The sequence below is a fragment of the Phoca vitulina genome, unplaced genomic scaffold (genome assembly GCF_004348235.1).
Source record: "Phoca vitulina isolate PV1807 unplaced genomic scaffold, GSC_HSeal_1.0 scaffold16, whole genome shotgun sequence".
Taxonomy (NCBI): domain Eukaryota; kingdom Metazoa; phylum Chordata; class Mammalia; order Carnivora; family Phocidae; genus Phoca; species Phoca vitulina.
Genome location: NW_022589719.1, coordinates 7,131,560 through 7,149,432, shown reverse-complemented (window position 1 = coordinate 7,149,432; position 17,873 = coordinate 7,131,560). Strand labels below are relative to the sequence as shown.

At 36.9% G+C, this 17,873-nt stretch overlaps 1 protein-coding gene across 2 annotated transcripts in view; it reads right to left on the bottom strand.

Moving 5' to 3' along the window:
• Positions 1 to 627: 627 nt before the first annotated feature.
• The window catches only part of BBOX1 (gamma-butyrobetaine hydroxylase 1), a 59,637-nt gene continuing 42,391 nt past the window's right edge, over positions 628 to 17,873 (bottom strand). For both annotated transcript variants that reach the window (XM_032414419.1, XM_032414418.1), the window contains 4 exons: positions 14,843 to 14,948; positions 10,075 to 10,271; positions 2,841 to 3,007; positions 628 to 1,178 (listed from right to left, as the gene is read on the bottom strand). In XM_032414419.1, the coding sequence (XP_032270310.1) occupies positions 1,018 to 1,178; positions 2,841 to 3,007; positions 10,075 to 10,271; positions 14,843 to 14,948 (631 nt within the window). In that variant the 3' untranslated portion in view covers positions 628 to 1,017. The remainder of the gene's footprint in view (positions 1,179 to 2,840; positions 3,008 to 10,074; positions 10,272 to 14,842; positions 14,949 to 17,873) is intronic.

The window sequence follows — 17,873 nt, the reverse complement described above, 5'->3', positions numbered from 1 at the left end:
GTCATTAACACTTTAAAAATAAAAGGGCTGGTTACGTCCCCACAAGTATCAACTAAAAATCTATGTATTACCATGATTTCAGTAAATGGTAATTTGCTTTCAGCAGGGGTAGGGAAGGACTGGGCTTAACAGGAGCAGGACGCTCATGGCTGGCAGTGATACCTGTGTTCCACCACTGGGGACAAGGAGGGGACAAGGAGTGGCCGTAGAGGAAGGCAAGATCAGCCGGTGAAGCTGTTCTGAGGTTAGCAGACACCGTGTCTGTGTTTGGAGAGTTGCGTGCACCTTGGTTGTACCTTTCCTAGTTATTAGTTGAAGGCAAGGGATGAGAACTGATTCACAGACAGGTGTAAGCTATTCTGGAAGTCCTTAGGAATGTTTACTTAGGGCAAGAGAAACTTAACAAGACTAGGTTTTTTTCTTAATTTGACATGTTTGGGTTTGGTGTCATAATTCAGCTGTTAAAGAAAATGTTGAGATCACATGGTGTTGAGGTCTGAAAATTTGGATAATAGAAATCTATAATAAAAGTGAATAAAACAGATCTTTGAAAATATGAAGCCTTCTTCCAATCACGCTAGAGACAGTCACATGCAGTCATGAAAACTGAGATTCTACAGGCAACAGAGCAGAAACATGTTTTATTTGAGACAGGTTTTATTTGAAACACAACCTTTATTTGAAACAAAAGCTTTATTTAAAAAAGGCTTTATTTGAAAAAGTTTTATTTGATACAAAACTATTTGTAGGCATTCTGGAGACTCTCATATACAGGCAAAAGAAATTAGATCATACATGCAATAGAGCAGAAGAAATGCTTTATTTGGAAAGAACACTGCTAAAACATCTAAAAAATTGGCATTATATATGATTATGAAGAAGAGAAAACCTGTCCAAGAAAGGTGACATGTTCAATGTGAAAGAAATTAATATGTAAATGACATGGATCCTGGTCTGTGAAGACAACCTTGCCATATCTTATAACTGGAATCTTAACTGAAATGATAGACAGGAGATTCAGTTTCTGTTCTGGATACTCTGCCGTAAGATACGAAGCCTTGACATCACTACATCCCAGTCGGCATAAGCTCCTTCTAGATGGCGGGATATCTCAGTTCCTGCTTCATAGCTACGTCGGCCATGAAGTAAGCGCCAGTTATCGAAAGTAATCACATCACCTAGACAAAAGATTTTTTTCAACATGAATAATCATGAGTTTAAATGATTTGCAGAGCTAGAAAATGTAAAATGCAAAATAACATTGCTACTTTGTTCACATCAAGAAACAGTTATGTTTCTTTATTTGTTTGTCTGGGTTTTTTGTTTCAAGTTTTTATCTAAATTCTAGTTAGTTAACATATAGTGTAATATTAGTTGCAGGAGTAGAATTTAGTAATTCATTACTTTCATACAACACTCGGTGCTCATCACAACAAGTGCCCCCCTTAATACCCACCACCCATTTAGCCCAGCCCCCCATCCACCTCTGTTCCAGCAACCCTCAGTTTGTTCTCTATAGTTAGGAGTCTGTTTTATGGTTTGCTTCCCTCTCTGTATTCCCCCCGCCATATTCATCTGTTTTGTTTCTTAAATTCCACAGATGAGTGAAATCATATGGTATTTGTCTTTCTCTGACTGAAAACTATACATTTACTTTTTCACAGAAATCAGGCCATTGGACACAAACTGCTTTAGACCTTTTGACATTTAAAGTACAGGCATCTGTAGACACTTTTATAGTGTCTACTTAAAATATTATCTTTGTGTAAAACTTTGAATTGTTCTTCCTTGTTGTTATTTAGCTCTTACTTAGAAGTGTTTATTTCCAGTTTAACAGCTTCAAATAATTTTAAGGATAGTGACTTGGTTTGTCTTCTGTGTTGCCAGTATTTTGTATACATTATTTCTAAGCCTCATAAAAATCCTGAAAAGAGTTTTAGCTCATCTTTTCGTGTGAGGAAACTGAGGCTCCAGGAAGTTGAGGAATTTGCCTGAGGCTACACTACCATTAAATAGTGGAGCTTGGATTCCAATTTCTATTTTTTTGGTATTTTTCTCTCCTGGTATTTCAATTTCATATGTTACTGCTCTTAAAATCAGCCTGTGGTGATATCCACTGCATATCAGTGGATTTATAGAGATTTCTAGTATTACTTTATCATGCCAAAGATCAATTCAAAAGATAATCAGAAGTTAAAAGTATCTCCCACTTGGCCAAATCAACAGTAGAGAGAAATCCTGCTTTTTACTAATAGATATGGAAAGGCTCAAGTTTGAAGTCGCTTCACTGAGTAGAGGTGGTCCCGAACAAATACAATGCTTTCTGTTCCTTTATTTCACGTAGCTGGACTACTTCCAATACTGCTTTATTTCAGGTGGCACTATCTCTGCCAGATCAGGTAAGTTAAATGAGTAAACGTGACTCATGTACTTCATGAGTGAGAATCATGGGGATAATTTTATTTGTTTACTGGGATAGAAGAATCAAATAGAAACCTCAGTTCATATTGACTGGCTATCAGGACAGAAAATAAAAGTCATCAGTCTTGACCTCAGACATGAGATTTCATTTGGCTTGTAGCTTGTCTTTCACATATTTCTTCTTTAGGTTGGAGGTTATTAAATTTCGGTGTGCTTAAAGATTCCCTAAGAGTTTGTAAAGAATGAGTATTTTTAAGTCTGGAGACGCAACAGAGCAGGGGTGGGGGCTGCTCACAAAGATTCTGTTATAAGTGTTCCACATGCCGCATTTGAGAAAAACTGCTCGAGATAATGCTCTACATGGTTAAGGTTGAAGAACATCCATGTTCTCAGTTGTTTAAGAAAATATGCTCACTGACCTGGATTCATCTTGAAAGTAAACTTGGATTCTTTACAGTTCATGAGATCAACAAACTCCTTCAGAGCAGCATAAAAAGGCTGAACTCTTTCAACAGGTACATCAAATACCGTGTCTCTGGTTGCATTATTGAAGTTGATGCGAACCACTTGGCCTTTATCATCTAATCTGTTTTTTAAAGAGAAAAAAGTTAAAAAGCCATGAAGTATTTATTTACATTTCTGAGGGTTAATTTGTCTTGGAAGATGTGTCTGAAATATAGTATTAAAGAATCCAAAAACATGTACAAAAGGTATTATGGCTATCTGTGGTATGATGTATTCATTTGTTCTTTATTCATTCATTTAGCAGTTTTTAAAGGATTTTAAATCCAGTATAGTTAACATACAGTGTTATATTAAGCTTTATGTGTATAATATAGGGATATGGCAATTCTATGCATCATCCAGTGCTCATCAAGATAAGTGTGCTCTTAATCCCCTTTACCTATTTTGCCTATTTCCCCGCCCCCCTCCCCTCTGGCAACCATCAATTTGTTCTCTGTAGCTAAGAGTCTGTTTCTTGGTTTGTCTTTTTTTTCCTTAGTCTTGTTTCTTAAATTCTACATAGTGTAATTACTGCATTGTGGGGTAATTCTATTTTTAACTTTTTGAGGAACCTTCGTACTGTTTTCCACAGTGGCTGCACCAGTTTGCATTCCCACCAACAGTGCACGAGGGTTCCTTTTTCTCCGCATCCTCATCAACACTTGCTGTTTCTTGTGTTTTTGATTTTAGCTATTCTGACAGATGTGAGGTGATAGCTCATTGTGGTGTTGATTTGCATTTCCCTGATGATTAATGATGTTGAGTATCTTTTCATGTTGGCCATCCATTTAGCAGGTATTCTTTGAAGACTTACTACTACATAAATGCCAGAATGATTCAAATTAATTTAAAATAAATGTTACTGAAAGATTCCAGTTAAAATTTTTTTATATATTTCGGGAAATGAATTCATTCTTCATTTTTTAAAATAGTAGCTTTTATGTATTAAAGTATTTTTAATGTTACAAGTTCATGGGTCAACCACTTTATTAGGGTTTTAAGTATAATTTTTTTGAAGCATGATTGGGAAGAAAAATCTATTTTCTAAAAGTTTGAAATTCACTCTTCTAATTCAATCCCTAGTTTACAGGTAGGGAAACCAAGACACAGAGAAAAGAAGAATCTAGCGTGGGATATGTTTTTTGTATCTCTCTATCTATACTATGTATCTTAGTATATAGGCTTCTAAAAGACCAATACTCTATCTCATTTAATGTTGTATTCTCAGCATTTAACATAGAGCCTGCACATAGTAGGCAGTTAGTAAATATTCATTGCATATGTGATTCTCTATACTTTTTTCAATACCGTGGGAGAATACCAAGGTCTTTTTAGTAATACCAAGGTCTTTTTACTTTTGAGATAGTATATTGTGATCTCTCTATCCTTCCTTAGAATATGCATCATGATCATGACAATGTAAGACAATATTACTTTCGATGTAAAAAAAATACCATTATTTTTTAATTTAAGCTATGCTCATTATTAGTAGCACAGCATGAGCACTGTCTATACACAGAAGCAAAAGGAAGATATATTTTTAAACTTATTGGGAAGGTAAACTTTCAGCCAGTCCTAAAACATCTACCAACTCTATCCTTTCTTTAGATAGAAAAAAGGAAGGATGGATAAAAACTGAAGGTGGGCAAGGATGGTGGCCAAGTGCCTAGAGTTGTTCCTGGGCCAGCCCAGGAGGTGGTAGTATGATCCTACAGCTCTCGGGGATCCAGACCTGATGGGTCAAACCACAGAGACAGTCGCATGTACCCAAGGGCTTGGTGACACTGATTTGGAGTCTAGATCACACTTAGCTGACCAATCACACAGAGTAAACCATTATCAACAAGCAGGGTATAGGAGGAAAATGTGATTGCCTGTGCTATATAAATTGTGGCTCTCTGGGTCCCTGTGCTTTGTGACTCAGATTAATATTCAATCCTCTGAGCCAAAGGCAATTATAATGGTAAACTCTAAGAACTGGTCATTAGCCCCAACGCTTTGCATTTTGGTAGTGATGGAAAATTACCTATTGAACCCACCCTGGGGAAAGAAAGTGAAAGAAAGGAACAGGTTTTCAATAAGGCTCTTGGACTCTTAAAACCAGAATTTACATATATTGATTAAAAAGCCAATATGACTGAATAAGCAAGGAGTGCCCTCCCTCCTTCCCGCATCCTCTCCACATAGACAAAGAATACTCTGTGGCCTGCAGGTTGCGGCTTTATGAACAAAGAATCAAGGAAAAGGTCAGTCAGCAGAAGAGACTGTGGGCCTCCAGGTTTGAATGGCACAAAGGGCAGTACCTGACCTTTCAATTGCCCTGTTAGAGTTTACACTGCGGGTTTCAGACCCTTTCAGTTTGAGGCCATTTTGTCTTTTAATCTTAAGATTTTAGCCTTATGGTTCCCGACTCACTTTCCCTCCTCTCTCCTTTTTCCCTTATCCTATTTTCTGTACATATAATGATGACACCCTTTGTGCCATCCTCTGTGTTACAGACAAAGTTGTCATGACTTTGAAACTTCTTGGAGGTCTTCTGCACAAGCACTCTGGTGATCTGTTTCTTTTTTAATTTTATTTTATTTATTTATTTATTTATTTATTTTTAAAGATTTTATTTATTTATTTATTTGAGAGAGAGAGTGAGAGAGAGAAAGAGCACAAGAGGGGGGAGCGGGAGAGGGAGAAGCAGACTCCCTGCTGAGCAGGGAGCCCAGTGCAGGACTCGATCCCGGGACTCCAGGATCATGACCTGAGCCGAAGGCAGTCGCTTAACCAACTGAGCCACCCAGGCGCCCGATCTGTTTCTTTTTTTAATTAACACTAGAATTCCTTGATGGAAATTGTTATGCTAGTAATGAGCTCTCTCTTTTAGAGTCCATGTGTGTATCCTCACATATCATGAAAAGAATTTTGTGACTCATCAATTTAAGGAAAATCAGAATTGTGTGCCCAATGGACCATTGTATTACACTTTCATTTCCAAAGAGTTCACATATGTAGATAATAATAAATATTTTCTCTCTCTCTCTTTCTCTCTCTCTGTGTGAGAGAAAGAGAGAGAGAGAGATCAAGAGAGAAACAGTCTGTCTCCTTTCGCCTGGTGTTTACTTTCTATCTGAGAAAACAAGACACAAATTCATTATTTAGCATTTTCAGCAATGACATGAGGGGAAAAGAAAGAAAATTTAGTTTTGAGGTCTAGAGAAGACATTATTCTAAGGATTGAACAATGTTAGAGGAGATGATTGGTTGACATCTTGAAGATCAAACTAAAACGCAAACTTGAGTCTCAGTAAGCGTTCTGTGTGCAGCCACAGAATGAAAGGGAGGTCCCAATGCAGGGCTACATGCTCAGGAAGGGTAAAAAGCCTCCAAAGACAAATAGTTAAGTGGTTACATTCTAGCAGTACATAAGGGGCACACATTTAAACGTTAACGAGCAGTCTACTGACTGCAAATCAGCAAAAGCAAAATGTCATCAGTGATGCCAACAAAGGAACCCAGTGAAAGGACTGTAGAATCATTTCCTGCAATCAGATTTGGTGCTGTGAATACTCCTTGTTAGTTACAATAGTCTGTCTCATTGAGAGTTGTGATATTTGATGGGACTACTTGATTTTGTTGTGGGTATGTCACTGTGGGGCTGCCCACCACATCACATTTTACTGGAATCTGCAGGAAAAATTTATTTCACACTTTAGAAGTGTCTTGAATCTTGCAAATGGATTATGTTCCCTCCTTGCTTTGGTCTGTAGAAACTCAGAGCTGAAACTGAAATCTATCACTAGTACTTGTGTTGGACTTTATAGAATTTTAGCTAGCTAAAAAATTTATTCTGCTCTTTCAGAGCCAGGCACTGCGGTAGGGGAGTCTATCTATTGTCTCTATAATTCCCACTTTGGTTGTATGTGGTAGGCATTAATATTATGACTGTAGCTTAGCAAGTCTGAGTCATTAGACCATGATTGCACCACTAATGAGGCAAGGAGTAGGAATGGTATTCATGGGATTGAACTTGTAAGCATGAGGATGCACTGCTGTAGCTTAGTCTCACCATTACTATTTTTCCTAGTTTCTTTATCTGTTTATTTTTCATTATACTTCATTGTACCCTAACTCTGCCAGCAGCCTCCAAAATCTTTTTATACTAGATAGGACATAAACATCTCAAAGGAGTTAAACATTTAACCATGAGGAATATTAAATTAACCCAAACACCCAGGCAACCAAGTCCCTCAATTAATTGAAAACCCTATTCGTTTCACCCCCTGTTGTTAAAAATACATTTTTGAGTGGATTAACATTAACCACTTGATATTCTCTAGGGATATCCCCTGAGACCTTAACACTTGACAATGACCAAATTCTGGAATTCTACTACAAAAAATAACAAAGACAAATTATGATTCAGATGAGGAGCATTCAATTAATCTCACTCAATAACTAAGGGTTTGTTTATTTGTTTTGCCTTCATTCACTAGCCTTGCAGAATCTGCAATTATATTCTGCCACAACAAAATTATGCCATCTGTTGTGGATTTTTAAGGTAATTTTTGAATAGTTAAAACTGTCATGTTAAAACTAGAAATCCAAGAGTTATTTCTTCTCTTTTCCACCTTGGTGACTGACCTCTCAGAGAACAGCATTCTGAACTAGAATTTATTTTTGATGGCTATCTTTCTCTTACACCCTTCATCCCATCTGTCAGGAAAATATGCTGTTTCCCATAACACATCCTTAAACACTTCTCCACACTGCCTCTACCACCACATGGACTACTCACGTTCAAGTTACCCTCACCTCTAGCCTACTGTCCTGCAGTGGCTTCCTGACTGGTCTTCCTGTTCCTGCCCTTGCTCTTCACCATATTCTGCACAACAGCCAGGGTGACCCATTTAAAATGTAAATAAATTTATATAAATATAAATGTCTCTCTTCTGCTTGAAATCTCACAGCAGCTCCCTATTTCACTAAGAGTGAAAGGCAATATGTTTGTAAACAATGGATAACAAGGCTTGACATGAACTTACTCCCGTCTGACCTCCTGTCTTAAAACTGTTCCACACCAGCCTCCTTGCTGTCCTTTGAACACACCAGATGTGTTCTTAGAGCGTTCTTAGGACACTTGCTCTAGCTGCTTCTGGAAACTGCTCCTCTTCTGGACAAACTCCTTCAGTCCTTTAAGTTTTTAAAGATTAAATTTTAAGATATGCTCAAATATCACCTACTCAGGAAATCTTTTCCTCACCACACATGAATAATGCAAGTTCCATCTTCCCTAAGTCTGTGGTTCTATGGATTCCCCTTATTCTCCCCTACTTCTTTTTTCTTAAATACTTAAAAAATGTTTTAACGGTCACTGTAATTTACTCATTTGTTTTAAAATCTCGAATTTCCTCTTCCCCCATTAGACTTTAAGCTACATGAAGGCAGGAATCTTTGTTTTGTCCATGGATGTATCCCAACCACCAAGAAGAGTAGCTGCTTTCAATAAAAACTTGTCGAATGAATAAATGAAGGCTATATGTTTATATAAGAAAGATGAGTTTGTATATTGGGGATTTCATTATTTGTTAAATGAGTTAATTTTCATATTATTTGGCTTCTACTAAAAGAAGAATACAAACTCAACTCTAAAGTTGGAAACATCCCTATGACCCAGCAACTGCACTACTAGGTATTTACCCAAAGGATACAAAAATACAGATTTAAAGGCATACATGTACCCCGATGTTTATAGCAGCATTATCAACAATAGCCAAACTATAGAGAGAGCCCAAATGTCTGTCGACTGATGAATGGATAAGGAAGATGTGGTATATATACACATTGGAATATTGCTCAACCAACAAAAAGAATGAAATCTTGCCATTTGCAATGACGTGGATAGAGCTAGAGAGTATTAAGCTGAGTGAAGTAAGTCAGGCTGAAAAAGACAAATACCATATGATCTCACTCATATGTGGAATTTAAGAAAGAAAAAAGATGAACATATGGGAAGGGGTGGGGATAAGGGAGAGAGGGAAATAAGCCATAAGAGACTCTTAAAGATAGAGAATAAACCAAGGGTTGATGGAGGCAGGTGGATGGGGGATGGGCTAGATGGGTGATGGGTATTAAGGAGGGCACTTTTTGTGATGAGCACTAGGTGTTGTATGTAAGTGATGAATTACTGAATTCTACTCCAGAAACCAATATTGTGCTGTATGTTAACTAAGTAAAATAAATAAATAAATAAGATAAAATAAAAATTGGAAACACCTCAAAATTCATGAACTGAGGTCTGATTAAATAAATCAATTCCAAGAAAGCACAAGGTAAGATAATTCTTGAATAAAAGGATAAATCTGTGGCCTTTGTAGATACTTAGAAAAATTATGTTAAAATAATGTTAAATGAAAAAATAATAAAATGTCCTATGTAGGGAAATATCATTTTTGTTGGCATCAATTTAGGCAGACATTCCTGTTTCATTCTCACAAATGAGACTGACTTTGCTCCGGAGATGAACATGTAATCCAGGAATGGCCGGTTGAATTCTCTGACTTCCTGGCCATGGTGATTACCTCAAGGATGGACTTAAATACAAATCTGGCAGTGAGTCATCTAGTTTTGTTGTAACTATTGGGAAATAAGGGCTTTCTGTGTATGTGATTACCAGCTCTGAGGACAATGAAAATGCAGAGCTTCTCCTGACATCTTTGAAAAGGAAACCAACACAGAGGATGGCAAAGCTAAGAGATGAAGAAAAAAGAGATCAATATCAGATGACATTGCTTATCTATCAGCTCTACCTAATTTGAATTAGATTCTTTTCCCTTCTGGCTGAAGGATTCTGACTACTACAATCGTACTGATTATACTTATGTAGAACTTGTATGTGAAAAAAATCAAATGTATATAAAGTCTTAGTTATTTCTCTCATAATAATTAGGAAGAGAGAGAGTTCATGGAATTTGATAATGATTTTTTTATGGTGAAAATATTCTGTTTTTTCTTTTTCCCTCTAAAATTGGATTAAACTGTTAATAAAAAATAAGCTCTGGAGTTAATTGAAGCTTTCTTCTGTTTAAGTTTTAGGTTTAGGGTAATGAAGTTTTGTAGTCAGCTATTTAATTGCTATGAGAAATTATAAATAGTACTTACTCTATAATCTTGTGTTTAGATTGTACAGAGAAATCACAGTAATCCACTCCAATGTCTGTAAAGTCCACAAAAGTGGAGGACAAAATCTGGAATGCGTGAGGATTTTTTTCCTTGAGCTTTCGGCATACGTTAAACCCATCTACAATTTCTGAATCACCCCCAGTGACTGTTTGTTTTATGCAGTGCAGAAACTGAACCTGTAAAAAGAAATAGAGAAATGTGTTTTAAAATGATAAACATTTACATTTTTTAACACTGTTAAAGATTCAGAAAGTTATGAATGCACTAAAGTCAAAAAACCTCTTAAATCTCTTTTGTGTCAGCAAGGAAAGGGACTGGAGAGAAAAAAGTTGCTTTTAACCAGTATTCTGTAGTTCAAACATTGTTTCAGTGTGAGACATGAACATAGGCATAATAATGTTCATTAGTAAACAAAAGGCACAGATCATAATAGCTGCAGGGAGCGAACACTTCATGTTGGAGTATTTACTCACTTCCTGTTGGTTTTACAGGGGAGGTGGGATTTCAACTGGGCAAAGGAGGATGGATAAGATTTTGGATATGCAGAGCAGAATGGAGAGAGCAAATCAAGTGCAGTGATAAAGGATGTGCAAAAATGCACGCCTCACTAGGTATCAAAAAGTTTGGTTGCAATAGAGGTTCACGACTAAAAAGAATAAATCCAGTTGAAAAGGTCATTGAAGCTTTCATCATGGAGTCTTGAATGTCAGATGAAGAATATTGGACATTCTCTTGTGCACAGAGGGGAATTGTTAAAGGGTTTTACATTACAGATGTAATGTAGCCAAGACTGAGTTGAAGAATATCAGTCCAGTGGTGTTACATAGGATACATTTTTTTTAAAGGAGGGAATTAGTGAGACAGTGACTACTTGAGATTTTAAAGAGACAGTTCAGGTATAAAGGATAAGAAAGGAATGGAGGTTGAGTGGGGGCTATGGGGATGGATAAACCCAAGAAACACTGGGAATAAGAAACAAAAAGGATATTTATTTTTACTAAGATTTAGGGGGAAATATTCAACATTATTTCATTTTGAAAAGCAAAAAATAGTAAAATGTAGAAATATATTTTTTGGATGGAGTTTCTATGACTCCTTTAGTTAGCATGAGTGAGTGATTTTGATTACCTAAGTTTAGAACCAGACTTTCTGCTTAAAGAAATGAACACTATTCAGCTGTGACAACTTTATTCTGAGTTAAACAAAAATAAGAAAGAGGCAAATATGATCAAACATCCAGAATAGGGGGAATATGAGTGGGGAAAATATCCACTTGGTTATTTCCATGAATGGTCTAGAACAGTGCTGTCCATTCGAACTTTCTGTGGTGACAGAAATGTTCTTCTTATATAGCCCAGTATGTAGACACTAGTCCCACATGGCTATTGTGCACTTAAAATGTGGTCAATGTGACTGAAGAATTGCATTTTAAATTTTATTTAAACATAATTAATTTAAATTAAAATTTAAATGATCATATATGGCTAGTGACTACTATATTGGGTAATGCAGATCTAGAACACAAATCCTACCTTCTTCCCCAAACCGCACACATTTTCTCAATATTTTAAATCTCATACATACTTGTTCTCAAATTATGATTGTACATTTATCAATTCCTCACAACAGTCCTTAGAATTTCATACTTTCCTCTCCATTTTATGGTTGAAGAACCTGAGACCCAGAAGTGAGAAAGTCGGCCAGCTAGTAAGACCTCAGCTACACATGGCGAAACTGACATTCAAACCTTTGTCTGTTTGCCTCAAAATCATCGTACAGCAAGTTCTTTTCCTATAAAAGGGGGAAATTCTTTTATGGGACTCAATAGTTTAGTATCGTGTGGTGTGTGTATGTATGTGCTTTGTAAATTTAAATTCCCATTTCAGGTTGATTATGCCTTATTTTCTGATGTTAGGAGAGAACTGATCTACATTAATAATTGTTCCAACCTTAAACTGATGCCAGTTTTTTAAGCTTGAAAAAATATGTGCATAAGCTGACCAGTCACTGTAGAAAACCATCTCATCAGCAGGGTGATAAAGGGTGAAGCAGCATGATTAACAAGAGGATAAAATGGAAACATCAGCCTCAAGTCTACCAAACTCCAAGCAGGCAGAACAATGGCACAACTCTGTCTTTGAGAGAATCAGTGTTCTTTAAATCCTTAGATTTTGCCATAATGAAGTCACAGAATATTTCAAATATAAATCTTTAAAAAAAAGATCAATTGATGTCTTTTACATATATGACAAGGCCAAGTAATAATCTTCTTTTATATATTTATATTTTAATGCAATCTTATGAAAGAAAAAATATGATGGTGCTGGACAACACTTCTGTCACCTAATTCAAACAGTACATATACACCTGATATGTATAAAATCAAATTCTATTTCACGTAATTCATTCAGAACCAAAAATATTTTCTTTCTAGATGTTACTTTATAGCAGCATGGGACTTTTGGCCTAAAGACAGTGAGCGAAGGAACATCTGTGTTTCTTTAAAGACGTGTCACCTCGGGGCGCCTGGGTGGCTCAGTCGTTAAGCATCTGCCTTCGGCTCAGGTCATGATCCCAGGGTCCTGGGATCGAGCCCCACATCGGGCTCCCTGCTCGGCGGGAAGCCTGCTTCTCCCTCTCCCACTCCCCCTGTTTGTGTTCCCTCTCTCGCTTTGTCTCTCTCTGTCAAATAAATAAATAAAATCTTAAAAAAAAAAAAAAAAGTGTCACCTTATCTCTGCCCCACATGATCCAAATTGATGAAATTCAACTCTCAACAGGTAACTCATTATTCAGATCATTTCATCTGCAGTGAAAAGTGACTTATTCTATTTGTTATAAAAAAGCTCAAACTTTGGTACAAAGATCCCTAAATGATTCCAAATGGAAACTTGACCAATAGCACAAACAGCTGCCTACATTCTAATTATTCTCCTACTACAATCTAGACATTTTAGGAATCATCTTTCACTTAAGAAGCATCTATCAGGTCACTTATCTTTGAATGTTTCATTCGCTGATGGAGACAGGTACAACTTTGTGGTGTTTCTTTGCCTCTTTACAGCATATTTTTGAAGTCTATTATGTGAAATGTGCTGGGCTAAGTCTTGAGATAGAGAGAAGTGGAAGATTCAGTTCCTGTATTTAAAGAGTTTGTAGTGTCTGATGATGTCTATGCTCATCACATTATGTAAATTATGGTAATTAGAAAGCCCAACTCAAGACCAGCATGGTATGGTGAAAAAACTAACTAGTCAGAGGCCTGGGTTCCATTTTAAATGTCCTTTTATCCGATGTCACTCGGTGAAAGCATTTAACGTTGCTGTGTGTCATTCTGTCATCTAACATAAAAAGACACGATCAATCGTCTGCCTTACAGGAATGTTAAGAGGGATCAGACAACATAATATATATAGCAATACTTTGAAAAAGTAAAAAATACTATGAAAATGTCAAGCATTATATTGTACTTCAAGAATATTTACAAAGCCATGTAATCACTTTCCCTTAGGCTTTCAATTTTAACCTGGAAACAAAACCTAAACTCATAAGAAATAGCAGATAATTAAAATATTAAATTAGAATCTTTAGTTTTCTAGTCTATTATTTTAAAAGATTTTATTTATTTATTTGTCAGAGAGAGAGAGCAGAAGCAGGGGGAGCGGCAGGCAGAGAGAGAAGCAGACTCCCCACTGACCAAGGAGCCCGATGCGGGACTCGATCCCAGGACCCCGGAGATCATGACCTGAGCCAAAGGCAGACGCTTAACCAACTGAGCCACCCAGGCGTCCCTTCTAGTCTAATTTTTTAAACTTTATTTCGTCCATTTGACATTGTGCTGATTACTAATGTAGGTCTCAAGAGGCCTTTATGTTTTGGCTTGCTCTCTGAAAATTCACGTAAGCCTGGTCTAGCCTGCTGGAGGATGACAGATCAAGTGGAGCAGAGACAAGCCACCTTAGGTTTTCCACCCAAGTCAATCAGCTCCTAGTAAGCCCAACAGCAGAACTGCCCAGCTGAACACAGCCCAAATTGTAAAAACATGTGCAATATTTTTTACATAAGAATATGTAAAAACATATTCTTCTATTTATTTTTTTAAAAGATTTTATTTATTTATTTAAGAGAGAGAGAGCACAAACAGGGGCAGCAGCAGAGGGAGAAGCAGGCTCCCTGCTGAGCAGGGAACCAGATGTGGGGTTCGATCCCAGGACCCAGGGATCATGACCTGAGTCGAAGGCAGATGCTTAACTGATTGGGCCACCCAGGCGCCCCAGTGGTATTCTTTTAAGCCACTAAGTTATCAAGTGGTTTTCATGCAGTGATGGCTAACTGATAAGATTAGTGGCCATGTGACTTAATGGGAAAACCCTACATTGTGTTCCCTGGTTTCATTTTCTCTTTTAACTCTCTTGGGAATGGTAAATATGCAAAAGGACCTCAAGATGTACTGCTATCATAAAATTTGTCTAGACAAAGCAAAAAGTGCCAATAGTTATTTCCAAAAGGAAACAAAGAAATGTTTTTTAAAAAATACACCAAAATCTTCTATCCCTTGGGAATGTCAGGCTATTCAGGATTTTAGGCACAGAGATTTCGTGTTTGGATTATGCTTGAAGAAGGATCTATGTAGGACAAATTAGCTAGTGAAACATAGTGTCTTTAGACTCAAAATATAGGAGGATATTGGTCCTTGGATATTGGTCCTTGGCCTGCCTTGTGGAAAATATGTTGAGGCTCACCTTACCCCAGGTGGATGATGGAGGGCTGGATAATCAGTGTGAAAGCTTAGCTTCCCGGTTGTGTAAGCCACATTGTTTGCGTCAATTTTGTCTTGCACTTGCCAAGTATGTCTGTAAAATACAAGAAACATATGTTTAAACGGGCTGTCAGTAAGCCAGAGGAAATGTGTTAGAATGAACTGGATACATGGGGGAAATGGAAACTTTTCATTTTATGAAATAATTACCATAATGATGTGAGCCAGGAAGAAAGCCCAACCTTTCCTTGTCCAAAGTTACCATTTGAGAGTATGCACTCCTCCTTTCTTGTCTCTTCTCAGAGAAAAGTACATTTACACATTAGTCTATCCTACAGAGTTTATGAAGAGGTATGTGTGGGATTGTAGGTTATGTTTTTTAATAGCTTAGTGCATTTAAAATCATTTATTGAAGTGAAATTCACATAACATAAAATGAACCATTTAGTGGACAGTTCAGTGGCCCTCAGGACTTTCACAGTGTTGGTAAGCATCAACTCTATCTATCTAGGTGCAAAACATTTCCATCACTCCACACGGAAACCTCTTACCCATGAAGCATTTTCTTCCCATTCTGCCCTCCTCCCAGTCCCTGGCAAACACCAGTACGTATTCTGTCTCTAAGGATTTACCTATTTGGGATATTTAATATAAATGGAATCATACAATGTGTGACCTCTTGTGTCTGGCTTGTTCTACTTAACAGAATATTTCTGAGATTCCTCCACGATGGACCATGTATCATTACTTCATTCCTTTTTATGGTTGAATAATATTTTATTGTATGGATATGCCACAGTTCATTTATTGACTCATCAACTGATGGACATTTGCACTATTTCTACTCTTTGGTTGTTGTGACTAGTGCTGGCATAAGCATATGTGTGCATGTACTTATTTGAGTGCCTGTTTTCAATTTTTTGGGTAATGCCTAGGAGTGGAATGATGGAATTATATCATAATTCTATCTTTAACTGTTTGAGGAGGTGCCAAACGGTTTTCCACAGTGGTTGGATCACTTTACAGTCCCACCAGCAATATGTGAGGCTTCCAATTTCTTCACATCCTCATCAACACTTGTTCTTTTCTGGGTTTTGTTGTTGTTGTTGCTGTTGGTGGTTTTAACCATCCTAGTGGGTGTGACGTGGTATCTCATAGTTTTGATGTGTATTTTCCCAATAGTTAATGATGTTGAGCATCTTTTCATATACTTTTTGGCCATCTGTATATTTACTTTGGACAAATGTCAATTCAAGTCCTTTGCCCATTTTTAAATTGAGTGGTTTGTCCTTTTGTAATTTCTATGAGCACTTTAGATAGCCTAGATACTAGACCCTTAACAGACATATGATTTGCAACTATTTCTTACCCTTTCTTTTCTTTTTTTTTTTTTTTAAAGATTTTATTTATTTATTTGACAGAGAGAGACCCAGCAAGAGAGGGAACACAGCAGGGGGAGTGGGAGAGGGAGAAGCAGGCTTCCCGCTGAGCAGGGAGCCTGATGCAGGGCTCGATCCCAGTACCCTGGGATCACGACCTGAGCTGAAGGCAGACGCTTAACGACTGAGCCACCCAGGTGCCCCTATTTCTTACTCTTTCTGTAGGTTGTCTTTTCATTTTCTTAGTGATGATCTTTGATGCTCAAAAATTTTTAATTGTGATGAAGTTCTATTCATCTATTTTGGTTGTTGTTTGTGTTTTTGGTGTTATATCTGAGAATCCATTGCCCAATCCAAGGTCATGAAGATTTACACCTATGTTTTCTCCAAAGAATCTTATGGTTTTATATGTAGGTCCTTGATCCATTTGAGCCAATTTTTGTATAATGTGTGAGAAGGGCCCCAACTTCATTCTTTTTGCATGTGCATGTACAATTGTCCCAGCACTGTTTGTTGAAAGGACTGTTCTTTTCCCATTGAAAGGTTTCAGCACCCTTGTTCAAAATCAGTTAGCCATAGATGCATGGGCTCCCAGTTCTGTTCCATTAGTCTGCCTGGTTATCTTTATCCCAGCACCACAGTATGTTGATTACTATAGATTTGTAATAAGCTTTGAAATCAGGATATGCATCCTCCAACTTTGTTCTTGTTTTTTATTATTGTTTTGGCTATTCAGAGCCCCTTGCAATTTCATATGAATTTGAGCATTGCTTTTCCATTTCCACAAGAAAGCCATTGGAATTTTGGGAAGCATTGCATTGGATCTGTAAACTGCTTTGGGTAGTAATCACATCTTAACAATATTATGTCTTCCTATGAATGTGGGATGTCCTTCCGTTTATTAGGTCTTCTTTAATTTCCTTCACAATGTTTTATAGTTTTCATTTTATGTTTTTCATCTCCTTGGTTAAATTTATTCCTAGGTATTTTATTCTTCTGGATGCTATTGTAAATGGAATTTTTTAAAATTTCTTTTTCAGATTGTTCATTGTGAGTGTATATAAATGCAACTCAATTCTGTGTACTGCTCCTGTATCCTACAACTTTGCTGAATTCATTTATTAGCTCTAATAGCTGTGTGTATTCTGTGGAGTTTTTTATATATAGGATCATGCTATCTATGAGTAGAGATAGACTTATTGCTTCCTTTCTAATTTGATGCCTTTATTTCTATATCTTGCCCAACTGCCCTGGACAGAACTTCTGGTACATTGTTGAATAGCAGTGGTGAAAACCAGCACTCTCATCTTGTTCCTGATCTTAGAGGGAACTTAATGAATATTTATTTTATTTTATTTTATTTGAACTTAATGAATTTTTAATTACACTCTTGTAACTACTACTCAGATCAGGAAATATAACTTTAAGTTTATATGTCCTGTCCCAGCCAGTCTCATCTCTCTCTTCTCCAAAGTAACCATACCATGACTTCTATATTTATAATTTCTTTGCATTTTTTGAATGTGCATCCTTAGACACTTTGTTTAATATTGCCCATTAGCAACAATTGTTATGTCTTTTAAATCTCTTAATCTACAGGTTTCGCCTCCGGCCTGTTCTTCCTACAATTTATTGTTTGA